The sequence below is a fragment of the Triturus cristatus genome, chromosome 6, assembly GCF_964204655.1.
Source record: "Triturus cristatus chromosome 6, aTriCri1.1, whole genome shotgun sequence".
NCBI classification, from domain to species: domain Eukaryota; kingdom Metazoa; phylum Chordata; class Amphibia; order Caudata; family Salamandridae; genus Triturus; species Triturus cristatus.
The window spans coordinates 1,564,809,600-1,564,825,799 of record NC_140589.1 but is presented as its reverse complement, the minus strand read 5'-3'; the positions used below and the strand labels follow the sequence as shown (position 1 = coordinate 1,564,825,799).

Below are 16,200 nucleotides of genomic sequence, written 5' to 3'. Positions count from 1 at the left end.
TAGCCATGAAACCAAATGGGAAAGTTCGTCTGTGTGTGGACCTTCGTGAGCTGAACAAGTGCCTAGTGGTGGAAAAATTGCTATTGCCGCGCATTGAAGAAATGTTGTCTAAAACAAAGGGGATAAAGTGGTTTTCCACCATCGACCTCACCTCTGCTTATCACCAGATTGATCTACATCCAACAAGCAGGAAATTGACTTCCTTTATAACGCCTTTTGGATGCTATCAATTCCGCAGGATGCCGTTTGGTCTCGCTTCCGCAGCGGCGGTGTTCCAGAAATTAATGCATCGCCTCTTCAAGGACATCGAGGGCATCCAATATTTCCAGGATGACATACTGGTGATGGGGTCAGACAGGAAAGACCATGATAAGAAGCTAGACAAGGTACTTCGGGTGTTGGAGATCAACGGCCTGACCGCAGAATGGGAGAAGTGCCGACTAGGGATGACGTCTGTCACATATTTGGGACATGAAATAGGTGGACAAGGCATTACACCCAAACGTGCAAACGTGAAAGCTATCTGTAACGCTGTGGCACCATCCAACAAAGAAGAAGGGAGATCCTTCCTAGGGATGGCAGAATATTATAGCAAATTCGTGCAACACTTTGCCACCAAGACACACCACCTGAGACAATTGATAAGGGACAAAACAGCGTTCAAGTGGACAAAAGAAACGCAAAAGGAATTTAAGCATTGAAGTGCGACATCAGCCAAGCTGTACCACTGCAAGGATACGACCCGCAGGGACAATCTATACTGACAACGGACGCCAGTGAGACAGGATTGGGAGCAGTTCTCATGCAGGAGAGGAGAGAAGGGATGACGGAGACCCTCTGTTTTGCATCCAGATCATTATCACCCACAGAACAGAAATATAGTGTAATCGAGAAGGAGATGCTAGCGGTGGTATGGGCCATGGGAAGCTTCCGTCAATTTCTATGGGGCACGAGGTTCAAACTTAAAACTGATCACAAGCCTTTAGTCAAGGTGCTCACCTCCAGCGGACATGCCAGCGCCACGCCGCGCATAGCCAAGATGACACTAAAGTTACTAGAATACAGGTATGATGTGGAGTACATACCAGGGACACGAAACAAAGTCGCTGATTTCCTCAGCAGAGCAGCAGCGATGGAAGAAGCCCCCAATCCAGCAACAAAAGAGGAAGAGATGGTAGCGGTGATGGAAGACCCCGAAAGGGTGATAAGTAAGCAAGAATGGACCCAAGCGTACAAAGACGACAGTGAAATTAGAGAGGTCAAGGAACACATAGTACATGGATGGCCCGAGAAAAGACTGCTGCGAGAGGCGCTCAGGAAGTTCTATGAAGTCAGAGAGGAGCTGTCAGTGGGAGACGAAGGAATTTTCCTGTACAGAGGTGATAAAGTCATCCCCCCGGCAGCGTTAGTATCTCGCCTGGTCGTGCTGCTGCACGAAGGACACTTAGGAATAGTGAAAACCAAGATGAGAGCGAAGCACATGTACTGGTGGCCCGGAATGGACGTCCAGGTAGAGAGGCATGTAAGAGAATGCGACCAATGCCAGAGAGCAGACAAGACACTGAATCCTTTAAGGCTGGCGTTGGAAAAATTCCCTCTACCGAAGGATCCGTGGGATGAAGTGGCGGTGGACATTCTAGGACCGGTGCTGGACAACCAAGGGACGCCCAAATATCTGTGCGTTCTTGTAGACAAATACTCCAAATGGCCGGAGATACATATTCAAGAGGCAATGGATACGGAAACAGTGATTAAGTTCATGACTTCAGTTTTCCTCAGAACCATCCTGAGCGACAATGGACCGCAATTCACCTCTGAAAAGTGGTACAAATATGCTGAGAGGAATGGAATCAAAATACAACATACTTCCGTGTATCATCCGTCAATTAATGGGCAAGTGGAACGTTTCAATAGAGTCATCATGGGATCCATCCAAGCAGCCATCATGATGGGCAAGGACTGGGAGAAGGAGGTACAGAACATGATATGGGCATACCGTATCACCCCCACAGGCACAGGGTATAGCCCTTTCCAAATCTTTAGAGGAAGGCATCCATTCACAAAAGACAATGTAATGTGGAGAGAAAAGACGATAACGAGCAAGTGACTCCGGCAGTAGTACAACACAACCTGGAGAAGGCCCAAAGAATATATACTGAATACTACAATCAAAGGAGAAAAGTGAAGGCCACAACCCTGGAGAGAGGGGAATGGGTGAGAGTCAGATTTGCCATGAGGAAAAAGAAGGGAGACAGCAAATACAGCCTACCTCTACAAGTGAAAGAAGTGTATGACAGGGCTGCATTGCTCAGTGATGGGAATGTGTGGTCTCAAGACCGTATGACCAAATGTAACAAGATCCTACGATGGCCCCAGGAGGAGAGTGAAAGGACACCACAAGACATAAGCGCAAGGGAAAACGAAGGAAGTAACGCAGCTGTAGAGAAAGACAGGATAGGAAAAGAGAGCAGTGAGAAGCATGGGGAGCAAATAACACCTGAGATCGTGGAACAGAGTGGATAGGAGAGCAGAACCCCGAGGAGAGAAGAACTGAACACACCGAGAGGCCAAGCGGGAAGCCCAGCGGAGGAAGGTACCCAATAAGAGTCCTCCACTCTGGTAAGGCGCACTAGAGCGGGCAGAGTGGTAGTAAGACCCAGCCACTTCCGAGACTTTGAACTAGAGGGTAGCTATAAGACCCTAGGGACTTTATGGACCACTTATCTTTGTTTAATAAAGGAAGGGAGATATGTAGTGTTGCGCTCTAGTCCTCGTGCGCTACGTGGCGCGCAAGGACGCGTGATAACGGGCGCATGCGCGAAAGCCAGCGAGACCCGCGAGGTCGCGTCTTTCCCGGCGCTCTCCCGCCGGTTCTCATTAAAGTATATTTTCACCCACAACTCGTGCTCCTGGTCTTTGTGCATGAGGAGTAAAACCCCCATCTTTACAGCGTGGTAGAAGGGAGATCAGCGCGGGCCTTTGCCATCTTAGCACACTCTTGGACAATCCTGTCCGAAAGGCGCTGCTCCATAGGTGCCCTGACCTCATTGACTACCCTATAAATAGAGGTATCTACAGCATCAAAATAGTCACCGTCCCACTGCATGTACCCCTGGGACTCCTCCTCATAGGAACAATCCTGAGCCTCCATGGTAATTAATGAAAAGGCAGGGCAAATGGTCCTTCGCCCAAAGCAGGGTAATTAATACTCAATTATGCTCAAACAAATTATAGGCAGCTAGTGGGAAACCAGAACTGATTTTAAAGTAGACCAGAGGCCCACAATCGGGCTTGCAGAGCCTGGCGCACGGAAACCCTCAGTTGAACTGACAGGGTTCCGCTGCTGAAATAATCCACTTCGTAGGTGTTTTAAAGGAATTTATTAGTGGATCGGTAACCAACATCCATCACCACAGCAGTAACAGATCAAACTGTCATTAACAGGGAGTGCAGGTTAGAACGCTCATAACATTCCACGAGCGTTCCAATCGTGGGGGTGGGCGGAAGGAACCAATAAATAGAAGCTAATTACAACAGCTGCCCAGCCGTGCGTGCCTAACGAGGATCACCCTCGAGAAAATCCCGCCTTCAGGTGTCACCGCGGGTTTTCCCCACAATACGGACCCCCGCCGGGGCGTTAATTGTTAATTAGCAGGTATAAACCGACCCGGAGCTCCGGGCGCAACTGTGGCAGCGGTGACAAGGATTGGTCAGCGCGACTCCCACAGTGCGGTCTCCTCGATCTGAAGAGACGCGGCCAGCGGGAGGAGGCGAGACAAAGCAGTCCACCTAGCGGGCATACAAAGCACCGCACCAACAACGGCCTTGGCCGCGTAAGGAACGCCGAAGCGCTCCCGCGGCTCTGGGAATCTGAAATGGAAAACCAGAAAACGCTAGAGAACGGGTTTCACCCGATACAGCAATACCGGCAACCAAAAAACATCAATTAAACACCAGAAACACTCAAAGTTAAAGTGAATAAGGAAAACACACTTAACTGGCTGCGAAGCAGCCAAGAAAGAGGAGGCAAAGACAGTGTGAAGGGACTATATGGCTGACAATGGACACTATAAAAGGACTGCAATGTTGTGCCTCTCCCGATGACTCATGGGAGTTGTTTTTCTCTGAAGTTTTGGTTTTTGGCTGCTGTGAAATTTGTTAAAATAAAGCGAAGGGGGAATAAAGCATAATCTGAGCCTCCGGACCCGAAATAGAATTAACATGTACGCCTGCTTACAGTAGGAGGGGTGAACAAATGAACATAAACGCCTGTTTACAATAGGAGGGGTGAACGAATGAACATGCACACCTGCTTACAGTCGGGAGGGATGGGCGAATGAACATGTGCGCCTGCTTACAGTATGAGGGGTGAACGAATGAACATGTACGCCTGTTTACAGTAGAAGGGGTGGACAAATTAACATGTATACCTGTATACAGTAGGAAGTGGTAGACGAATGAACATGCACACCGGCATACAGTACGAGGGGAGGACCAAGGAACATGCATGCCTGCTTACAGTAGGATGGGTGAATAATTGAACCTTCAGGCCTGCATACAGTAGGAGTGGGGGAATGGAATGAACATGCAGGCATGCATACGGTAGGGAGGGGTTGATGAATGAACACGTACGCCTGTATATAGTAGGGAGGGGTGGACGAATGAACATGCACATCTATTTACAATAGAAGGGGTGGACAAATTAACATGTATACCTGTATACAGTAGAAAGGGGTGGACGAATGAACATGCACACCGGCAAACAGTAGGAGGGGTAAACGAATGAACATGCAGGCCTGCATATAGTAGGGAGGTGTGGATGAATGCTCATCTGCCCTTCAGTTTTAGAAATTATCAAAAGCGCTGGCCTTTAGGGGTCAGCTCTTGCTTGTCACAACTATAGAAACTGAATGACGGGTTTCACACCTCAACGCATATAGTTAATCATACACTGTGTGTGGCTTTACCTCTTCAAACTAGTATTTGAACCTTACCCGCTTGAAGCAATAGCCTCAGACATTTACTGGAGTTGTGAAAAGCTGCTTCATGAATTGGCATCCACCCTCGGTTATCCGGTATGTCAACACTACTGCCTCTTTTAATGAGCCTCTGCAAACATTTGACGTTGCCACTTCTTGCTGCATGCCCAACGCTTGAGCACCTATCCGAGTAGGCCTCAGTGAAATCCATGCTGAAATCCTGGATGGAGGAGAGAGATGGACAACTGTTACAGCAAAAAAATGATGGACGGAATGCTGACAATGCAAACATTCTCCCCCAGTCAAAAGATCTGGGTTAAATCCATCGTTCTTTTGCCCACTACGCCACCCCAGTTAAGATCATCGTTCTTTTGCCCACTACGCCACCCTAGTCTGTTGTTTTTGCAAGAGATGGACAACTGTCATGGTAATGAAGAAAGAATAAAATAACTTCAATCAAAACCAAAATACATTCAATACTGAACTTTTTTCTAAAGAATGAGGTTTAAGTGATACGAACACGAGTTTTGCAATCTTTCAATGGGGCAGCGATTATTAATTAAATGCAATTAAGATCAGAAAATAATTTCTCCAGATACTGATTTTCAAATTAGTTTCAGGTGGGTCCACTGCTTTAAACAAGTGGGTTTCCTTTCGGGGTACAGAGTCAGCATGTGCAGCACTACAATTTTTTGGGAGACAACAGGTCGGTGGCAGGACTTGTGTTCACTCGATACAAAAATTCACAAAGGCTAAACCTAACAGAGCTTTTTTGTATGCATAATGTTTCTCTGAAGGAAGCTCTGTCCTTGTCTTGGTGTTTATTAAAAGGCCCATACACACCTGCTGGAGAAATATGTATTACATTTCAAGCCTCACAGTGGGGAATCAGTGCAGTTGAAAAGCTTGGCATGTGCTCAGGAGGGAGCTGAAATGAGAAAAGTAAGAAAAATCAATATTGATAACACACAGGTAAAAGGTCGGTTTCGATTTACTGTACACGTAAATGCTCCTTTCAACAAAAAAGTTGTGTGACTCTATAACATAATACCGGAAATGCAGTGGAAGATGCAAGAAACTTAAACATCCATATCAAATGGCAAAGTTGACTTTGGGAAGAGTGTATACAGTGCTGTACTTCTTAACACTCATTGATTTTTAGGTCTTTTGTAAGAATGATACCGCGGGGTGATCTATAATCACATCTGTGCTAAATTGCAGGATAAAAATGACATACTTCATTAGAGATGCTCCTTACCATAGCAGCAAGAACATCTGATGTATGAGTTGGAGTGGAGTATTAATCACCCAAATGTGTATAGTGGCGGCTCCTCCTCTAAGGTGAAAGAGCGTCGTCCAACTGATTTTCAGCAGTGAAAATAAGGAAAAATAAAATGATAATAACACAATGTAAGTATCATTTTAGTTTTCAGTGTGAGCCAAGTTAGGCACGGGTTGGGGCTGGGGTGTCAGAATAGGAGGAGGAGTAAATATCTGCACTTAAGTGCGCATGACGGTTTGGCCTGCCGTCTTGGCCCGGCCACACAGTCATGCGCATTTAGCATGTTCTCCACCTAGCTGCATTGTACAGCCTGGGTAGAGAACATGCACAGGCTCCCACATCCCTGTATGAGTGCCAAACAAGGCCGCTCACACCAACCACAACGCTGCTGTCATGCTGGTGACAGCAGCATTGTGATTAGCTTAGGGGAGCCTGTGTGCTTCCTGCTTACGGGAGTCAGGAAGAGGACCGGAGGAGTGTCTACGTAGGAGAGACTGCGGCCATGCTGAGGTAAATGTTTTTTTTTTCTCACCCGCAAACCCTCCCCCCCATTCTATACCAGCTGCCACAGGGTATATCAACAGGGTACTGAAAATAAAGGACAGCTTTGCCTGCGTTTAAAAAAATGTTTTTTAAAAATAAAATGATCACAAGGACATGTTACCCCATCTCAAGCCCAGAAGGCTCAATCAGCTGAATCATGGAAGAGCAAAGGCACGGAGGTTTGCAACAGAAATGGATAGGCTTTCTTTATGGGTGATCCCCTACGGAATGCAAATCCCGAGCCTGGGGACGCTTCAAAGGAATCGGGGAACCCGCAAGTACAGATGAATATGGTGGGGAAGATGTAGCTAGTTTCAGTTGCACCAAATAGAGGTGCTCCTTTCTGCAGGATCAATAAGTGTTGTACCCAGCAGGGGACAAGTGCCATATTGCTTTGGGAGCCACCCAAAAGAAACATTTTCAGAGAAAGAGCAGGACTTTCCTAGCATATGTTTCAATCCTAATACGGTAACGTCCATGATAATGGTTCACATATAAAAAGCCACTCACAAAGTCATTGATGGATGAGTTCATATATAATTCCAAGGAAGAATTCACAACTTATTTATCTTCTACTAAATTCAAAAGAACAGCAAATGTGTTTTGTTCCAATTCTTTATGGAACTTCTTTCGGGTTGCAATAATCACATAGAAAACACATTTTAATAAATGTTGAAAACAATTTTTTACTCTACTTACAAATGAAAAATGAAAAAATGCCCTATATATTTTGACGAGTGGTTAAAATCAAATTTGGTAAAAGGACATTCATTTAACCTATCTACGCCATGATTTCTCTTGAATTTGCACACCATATTTCCCAAATAGTAATATATTTTCATTGTACTGGGTGTCGATTGAACCTGTAATGTGTGAAGAAATATGTCAGTCATTGTTCTTACTAGGGTAGAGAAATACCACTAGTAGATTAGTGTGAAGGTCAACACCAGGTGAGAAATGCTAGTTATAAATAGAGGTATATATAATGTTTGCTAAATGCCATTTGTTGTGGAAGAGACCTAGGGTCTGATGTACTAAGCTTTTTTTTATTTGCAAACGGCCTAATTCACAGAATCTGCTTGTCTGCGAATGAAAAAAGGCCTTTTTCAATGTACAGAGGCCAATTTGTGATTCGGTAACCTATTAAAGAATCTCAAATTGGGTTTGTGATTCGGTACTGGGCAGGGGTGTGTTTAGGGTTTACATCCCTAATATCAAATCACAGAGGTATGTGTGAATGTTTTGAGGCTGGGTTGCGGTCGCAAAACATTTGCATTTTACCACCAACTTCAAGTAGGTGGTAACTCATTCGCAAATGGGAAGGGGTCCCCGAGAGATCCCTTCCCCTTTGCGAATGTTTGTAAAAACCTTTTTTTATGGACCACTGCCTGCTCTTGAAAAATGAAAAGAAAACTTTCAATTTTTCTTTTTGAAACACATCCTGTTTTCCTTTAAGAAAAACGGGCTGCCTTTTCCCCAAAAAAAACAAATTGCTACATAGAAAAACAATCACAGACATGGTGGTATGCTGACCCCAGCAGGCCACCATCCCTTTGATTTTTGCAATTCACAATGGGTCACAAACCGAGACCCACCTTATGAAAATAAATGAGGTAAGTCTATTTGCCACCCATTTGGAATCACAAAATGTGTTAAACTGTACTGTATATAGGGTTTTAAGGCAAATCTTATATGAGTGGCTCTTTGTACAAAAGAATGAATTTTGAGCTAAAATGGTTTTTTTTGTTATGGTTTTTTTATTTGCACTTAAATGATCTGTATTTTGAATGAATCGATTAGCGATGATGATGATGGTGCGCAACACAAATTTGTGCTATTTGTAATCACAAGCACTTATCTTCATACATCTGGCCCCTAGAGTACTACTGAGAAAAGACCAGATTCAGTACTAAGTGTAGGCGATGTGCTGAGCCAAGAGATGATGTGATCCGGTCACTAGGGATTTTTATAATTAATCCTACTTTTATTTATTTTTAGAAAACACCCCGATAGCTGGAAATTTGGGAAAGAAAACACCGTCACAGTCTCAGTTAATGAAAGAAACTTTATTAATGGATGAGAAAAACAAGGATAGTCTGTATCATTGAAAGAAAAGGAAAAATGGTGAAAATCATCAAACAAATAAAATGAACACAGGGATTAATAACAACAGAATTAAGAATAAAAACTGGGCATTAAAGAGAGTAGACTCGCTACTAAGGCACTGACGCACCCTAGCATTGTAGAACACTTTGGCATAATTTAGGAAGTACATTTTATGCCATACAGCATTCCTTTAATGCCACGTTAACACCAGAGGGGTCTTGGTGCTCGAAAATTCCTAACAAAATCAAATGCAGGGTAAGGTGGACTAGTGGCTGATTGAATCTCAAATAATTACACATTTTCCTTCTAACCAAAAGGGAACACATTTGAAAGCTGCACACCCAGGCATGACAGACCGGAGCCCACAAATTATTGGACAAACAATAGGAGCTAATGCAAAGGGTGCCTACCCGGATTTTGATGGTGCTTACGGACCCTCTGACTCAGAAAGGAGGGGCAGAGTTCATAAAAAGCTCAAGAGTCACTACAGGAGGGTATGAAGCTCTTTGTGTGGGGACAGGCAAAGACCTATTCAGGTGCAAGTGTCAGCTCCTCCCTCCCAATCTCCTCAGGTCTCCTCGATCTGAAGAGACGCGGCCAGCGGGAGGAGGCGAGACAAAGCAGTCCACCTAGCGGGCATACAAAGCACCGCACCAACAACGGCCTTGGCCGCGTAAGGAACGCCGAAGCGCTCCCGCGGCTCTGGGAATCTGAAATGGAAAACCAGAAAACGCTAGTTTTGACCTGTGATTGACCATTAGGAGGCAAATGCCACACCTTAGCTTCCTTTGTGTGTGTCGGACTAGAGGGAATGCACAAAGCCCCGCTGTCACCCAACCCAGACGTGTATACCGAGACAGAGAGAGGCACAGAATGGTCGAAGTAAGAAAAAGTGGCATTTTCAGACTTACAATTTAATATCCAACATCACCATAAGTTGTAATTTTAAAGTGTGAGTCCAGAGACATCAAACCCCAAATCTCAAAATTTTCCCAATTGGCCATTACACTTAAAAGATGTTTTAAAGCAATACTAAAATGAATCTATGGGAGAGAGGCCTTTCACTACCCAACATGTAAAACATAAAAGTACACGTCCTATCTCTTAAGTACACTGGATTCTGCCCACAGGGCTGCCTAGGGCCTACCTTAGGGGTGACTTATATGTAATAAAAGGAAATGTTTGGGGCTGGCAAGCAGGTTAACTTGCCAAGTCGAAATGGCAGTTTAAACTGCACAAACAGTCTCTACAGTGGCAGGCCTGAGCCAGGTTTACACGGCTACTGAAGTGGGTGGCACAATCAGTGCTGCAGGCCCACTAATAGCATTTAATTTACAGGCCATGAGCACATATAGTGCACTTTATGAGGGACTTATAAGGAAATTAAATATGCCAATTGTGGATAAGCCAATGTTAAGATGTTTTGAGTACAGAGCATGTGCACTTTAGCATTGATTAGCAGTGAAGTGCCTCGAATCATAAGGCCAGCAAAAATGAAGTCAGCAAAACAGGAGGCCAGAAGGCAAAACGTCAGGGGAAACCATGCCAAGGATGCCAAGTCTAACACGTGTCCCTCCTAACTGAAGATGGGGAGAGCTACCCAACCCGCTTGGGAGTTCTCTTCACTAAGGCGCAAGAACCTGGAGAGACCATCAGTAGTAGGTTGGTCTGTGCCAGGACCTCAACATTGACCACCTCAACAGTTTGAGATCCCCACCTCATCTGCATTAACCATCTGAGGGGCCGGTGGTCTGTCTGAACCGGGAAGTGATTGCCAAACAGGTATGGCCTTCGCTTCTTCAGCGCCCAGACCACAGCAAAAGCTTACCTTTCAATTTTGCTCCATTGCTGTTCCCTGGTAAGCAGCCTCCTACTGATGAAGGCTACAGGCTGATCCTGGCCCTCTTCATTTGGCTGCAAGAGCATGGCCCCTATGCCATGCTCTGAGGCGTCCTCCTGAACAACAAACTCTTGGGAGAAATCAGGGGCCTTGAGCACGGATGCTGTGCACATGGCTTCCATCAGGGTTTCAAAAGCTTTCTGCCACACCTCTGTCCAGAAGTCTGTTAGAAGTCAGCTCTGTTACGGGGGCAACAATTGTGCCATATATCTTGATGAATCTCCTTCAATATCCAGTGAGGTCTAAGAAGGCTCTCACTTCTGTCTGGGTCTTGGTGGGGTTCCCAAGCCAGAATGGTGTCAATTTTGGGCTGCAAGGGCACTTACTGGCCTTGATAGGCAGGCCTCTTCAATGTCGTCTAGGTAGGCGGCACTGACGTTTTCTAACCCAGCCAGGACCCGATTGATCAGCCTCTGGAAGCTGGCAGGGGCATTCTTCAAACCAAAAGGCTTGACCCGGAACTGGATGCGGCTTTCTGGTGTTGAGAACACTGACCTCTCTATAGCCTCCTTAGTCTTGGTAATCTGCCAGTACCGAGACGTTAAGTCAAAGGTGCTTAGGAACATGGCAGCTCCAAACCAATCTATAAGCTCATCAACTCTGGGAGGGGCTGTGCATCACTTCTGGTGACTGCATTGAGCCCAAGTTAGTAGGCACAGAACCTAAGTTCAGGTGTGACACCGGGTGGGGAAGCCTTGGGAACCAACACCACTGGGCTGAACCAAGGGCTGTTTGAGGGCTCAATAAACCCCATCACCAGCTTCTTGGACACCTCCACCTTAATGCTGGCTCTCATCTTATTAGACAGTCCTGGGGTAAGGGAGAACAAAGAAGCAAACTGCCCGAGCAACTGGCGGTTGATCTAGGGTCAGTGTAGGGGTAAGGCTGACACCCTCCACTGACCCATCCTCCTGCTTGGAACAGAGAAGGTCGGGAAGAGGTTAATTCTCCTCTTCCACCCCATCATCAGAGACCAGGAGCATGGTAATCTCAGACATCTCAAAGTGGGGCTTGAGGCGGGTCACATGCAGGACCCCAAAGGGTTCCTAGGCGTATTGAGGTCCATAAAGCAGGTGACATAACTCTTGTGCTCCTTCACCTCATAAGACCCATATCAACTGTTTTGCAGGGCCCGCAGCTTCACTGGCTCCATTGCCTACACTTTTTGACCAGCCTGAAACTCAACCGGAGTGATATTCTGGTTGGACCATCATTTCATGTCCTCCAGACTAAGTTCCAGTCTCTCCTGTGCAACCTTCCGTAAGTGGGCTGTCGGGTTGCGGAACGCCACCATGTAGCTAACTACCTCCTGGGGTGGCTTCTTGGGAGCTTGCTACCAGCCTTCCTTAACCAAATTGAAAGGTCCTCTCACACGGTTACCATTTAGAAGTATAAAAGGGCGAAGCCAATCCTCTTCAGTGGTACCTCGCTATAGGCAAACAAAAGACATGGTAGGAAGAAATCCCACTTATACCTCAATGGGTTATGGTAGACCCATATTCGTGCCCTTGAGGATACGGTAGAACCTTTCAACCAACTCATTGGTTGGTGGTGACCCCACATTCCTTCCACATGGCCTTCATGTAATTGGACATGAAGTCAGTAGCCCGGTCAGATACCAACTCCTTGAGGAAGCCCACACAGGTAAAGATCCCCATCAGTGCCTTGGTTACGAAGGGGACAGTCACTGTCCCCAGAGGAACAGCTTCCAGGTACCAGGTGGTATGGTCCACTAAGACCAGAATGAATCCGTTGCCCATGGCTATCTTGGGATCCAGAGGCCTCACAATGCCTATGCCAATTCGCTCAAAAATAGTGCTAGTGACAGGAAAAGGTTGCAGGAGGGGCTTGCTGTTCTCCACTCACTTGCCTGTGAGGTAGGTAGGACAGGCCCTGCAGAAAGCATCTGAGGCCTTCCTCATTTGAGGCCAATAGAAGTGGGTGACAGGCCTGTCAAAGATCTTGTCTTGCCCCCAAATGACCTGTCAGTGGCACATCATGAGCCAGAACCAATAGGAAGGTCCTGAAGCACTGGGGTACCACCAACACACGTGTTGCACAAGCCTCAGGAGCCTTACTTTACAGGAGATCATTCTCCAAATAAATCAGGTGACTACCAAAGGCGTGAGCAGCTGCTTGGGCCTCAGCCTGCTTCCAGGGTCCCACAAGAGTAGGACACTCCTTCTGCACCTTGCTGACCTTTTTCCTGGAGAGACCCCCCTTCCTGCTACCGGTTGGTCAACTCAGGCAGGTTCCCTAGTTCAGTTACATCTGTAGGCACTGGGCATCCCACTCAGGGTCTGCCTCCTCCCTGACCGAGGGAATCTCAGGAGCGGGTTACCCGAATCCCCTCCCTTACTCTGTTTGGCAGGTACCTGGGCCATTCTTCCAGGCTCCAGGTCCTTCTGACCACCCTTTCGAACTGCCATAGACCGTGTGGTCAGGCACACTCACTCAGGCAACCCCATCATCTCCAAGTGTGACCTGAGATCCACCTCCATTCAGATGGTATTCTCCAGGTCATTGACCAGCAGACAATTCACAGGCATGGACAGACTCACAGCTACCTTCAGCAGACCTGAGATTAACCCATTCATAGGGAACCAGAGCCACTGGGTAGTGGCTCTCATGGTTGTTAATGCTGCAACAATTTGGTGGAACGTTTGAGGGACTACCTGCTCTGAAGGCACCAGATGATACCTGACGGTGGTCTTCCTGGCTCCTGTGTCTCTCAGAGCCTCCACCCACCCTCTGCCCACTGATTTATTTATTTGATGTATTTAGTCTTCTATAGAGCGCAAACAAGACCTCTTCGGGTGACAGAGCGCTTTACAAGAGTAACACATGAGGATATGACACAGAAATAAGACAGGAGGACAAAATTTGTATACGCAAATGGTAGGATGAGAGACAAGAACGCATAGTCAATCAAACTGACATGAGCAAAGTCAAATAGGTATTAGAACAGTGTGTAGAAGACTGGAGAATGCAGGAAAAACAGCGATGAGATCGAGGGAGGAGTGTGAAGCAACGACGACAGGCAGGGCGGGGTAGCTCATGAGGAGAGATAGGTAGGTTCTATCTGTGGGAGGAATTTTGGGAAAATAGAAGTTTTACTTATTTCCTGAAGGTGGATGTGTATGATTTGCATCTGATCTCAGGAGTGAGAGAACTCCAGATTTTGGGGGCAATTCCAGAGAAGGATTTGTTGCAAATTTATTTCTAGTTGAATTTTTGGGGTTTGAGAAGTAAAGGGCTTGTACTTCTGGAGGGTCTTTTTGTACCTGATAGGGTCAGTTTTTGGGTCAAGTAAGAGGGGGCATTGTGTTGCAGTGCCTTATGGGTCATGCATCCAATTCTGAGATTAGTTCTAGCCTCATAAGGTGTCAATTTCAGGGATTTGAGGTCAGGGGTGACATGATCACTTTTTTAGTTCCGATGATGAGGCTGACTGCTGCATACATGGTAGCCTTCAGTGATGCAAGTGTGATTGCTGGGAGGCCACAACAAGTAGCAGTAACATAATATAATTTAGATAACACAAGAGCTTGAACCGCTCTTCTTAAGTCTGTCAAAGGGATGAAAGATTTTAGTTTTCTTAGTGCATGCAATTGATGGTTAGCTCCTCTGGTGGCGGCACTGATGTGTTTTGCATGGACAGGGGATTGTCCAAAATTATACCAAAGGAATTTGGCAGTCAATGATATGTGGGGTAAAGGTCAAGGCTGTAAGCTGTGAGAGCCAGTCTTTGATACTAGGGGTGATGGCCGGTGGTGAGATCAATAAGAATTCTGTTTTGAGGCCATTGAGATTGAAGTGGTTAGGAGTAAACCAATGTTGTGTTTTGTCAAGATGGTGTTGAGGATATTGATGTCATCGGGAAAGGCGATTTTCATACAGATGTGAGTGTCTTACGCATACATGTGGTAGGAGATGAGGTTAAGTTTAAGGTTTTCAAATAGAGGCTCAATGTATAGATTAAACAATGTCGGGGAGAGGATAAAGCCTTGGGGTATGCCAAGCAACACTGGTGACTGATTGGAAAGAACGTGGTGGATTAGAATGCACTGACATCTTTTGTAACATAAGGAGGAGAACCATTTTAGGACGGTACAAGAGAGACCCATCCTGTGTTCTAATAGGTTCAAGAGGGTATCATAGTTGACCGTGTCAAACGTCGCTGACAGGTCAAGTAGGATTAGCAGAAAAGATTTGTTCTGAAGGAGTGAACATTGAGCATTGTCAAAGATATGGACCAGTGCAGTTTCAGTGCTGTGGACTGGCTAGAAACTAGATTGACATTGGTCAAGGGGTTGTCATTTCTCAATGTGATTGCGAAGCTGTAAGTGCACACGTATTTCTAAGAGTTTGGCTAAAGTTGGGATGTTGGAGATAGGACGGTAGTTGTTGGGGTCGGACTGGTCAGAAGTGGGTTTTTTTTGTGTAAGAGTAACCTGGCCACTTATAAGGGTATGGGACCTTGGGAGAGTGAGGCATTGATTATCCTAGTCCATAATGGGAGTAGGATGTGAATAGACTCGTTGAGGACTTTGGAGGAAAGGGGATCGCTTAAGTGGTTGGTGTATTTCAGAGAGGTCAGGAGTTTTAAGATCTTGTTTTCCTCAAAGGTTTCAAAGCTAGACCAGGCAGCGTTAATGTTAGGTGTGAGGTAATGATTTCGAGGACAATCTTCCTGCTCTTGAGGGGCAGGGTGCAAGGGGTGTCCGCAAGGTAGAAGTTTCATAATGTCCTGGATATCGATGGTGATTAGTGTGGTTTTCACAGCAAAAAAGGAGCAACGTTTTCGCAGTTAGGTAGTGATTTGTTCTCTGAGGATGGGGGGGTCACTTTTTTGGTTCATCTGGTTTTTAACTATCTCAAACAGATTTTGGATCTATAAATTGCTGTATCAAGTTGCTTTTGGAAAAATGCTGCTTTGGGGTTCCTGTAATGTCTGTTGTAGGGGCTCTGTCTTCATCGTAGTAGTATGAGGTTGGTCAGAGAGGGAGTAGGTCTCCAAGCTTTCTCTGCAAGTCTGAGGTATCGTCGTTCGTCATTAAGGTTACAGTTGAACCAGGGATTGGTTCTTTTAGACGGGATTCTCTTTAGTTGTTTTGGGGCAAGGGAGTCCATGATTTTTTACATGGCATTGAGATAGTGATCATTGAGGTCATGAGCGTCATACATGGAGGGGGGTGGGTCCAGGATATAATTACTAAGAGTCGACTTAGTGAGTGAATTAATGTTGTGGGTGTCTCGGTTCCGATATTTTGCTTTCACGGGTTGGCCATTAGTGATAAGTGCCCTTTCTGAGATGAGGAAGGTGATGCAGTGGTGGTCAGTCCAGTAGCAAAGTAGGATAGATTCAATTTGTATGGTATTCTTTTTAG

The 16,200-nt window shown here is 45.9% G+C and overlaps 1 protein-coding gene across 3 annotated transcripts in view; it reads right to left on the bottom strand.

Moving 5' to 3' along the window:
* ASB3 (ankyrin repeat and SOCS box containing 3) overlaps positions 1-16,200 on the bottom strand; it is a 529,701-nt gene that overhangs the window by 419,901 nt on the left and 93,600 nt on the right. For all 3 annotated transcript variants that reach the window (XM_085612718.1, XM_085612720.1, XM_085612719.1), the window contains exons 2-3: positions 5,823-5,907; positions 4,995-5,199 (exon numbers count right to left, since the gene is read on the bottom strand). In XM_085612718.1, the coding sequence (XP_085468844.1) occupies positions 4,995-5,190 (196 nt within the window). In that variant the 5' untranslated portion in view covers positions 5,191-5,199; positions 5,823-5,907. The remainder of the gene's footprint in view (positions 1-4,994; positions 5,200-5,822; positions 5,908-16,200) is intronic.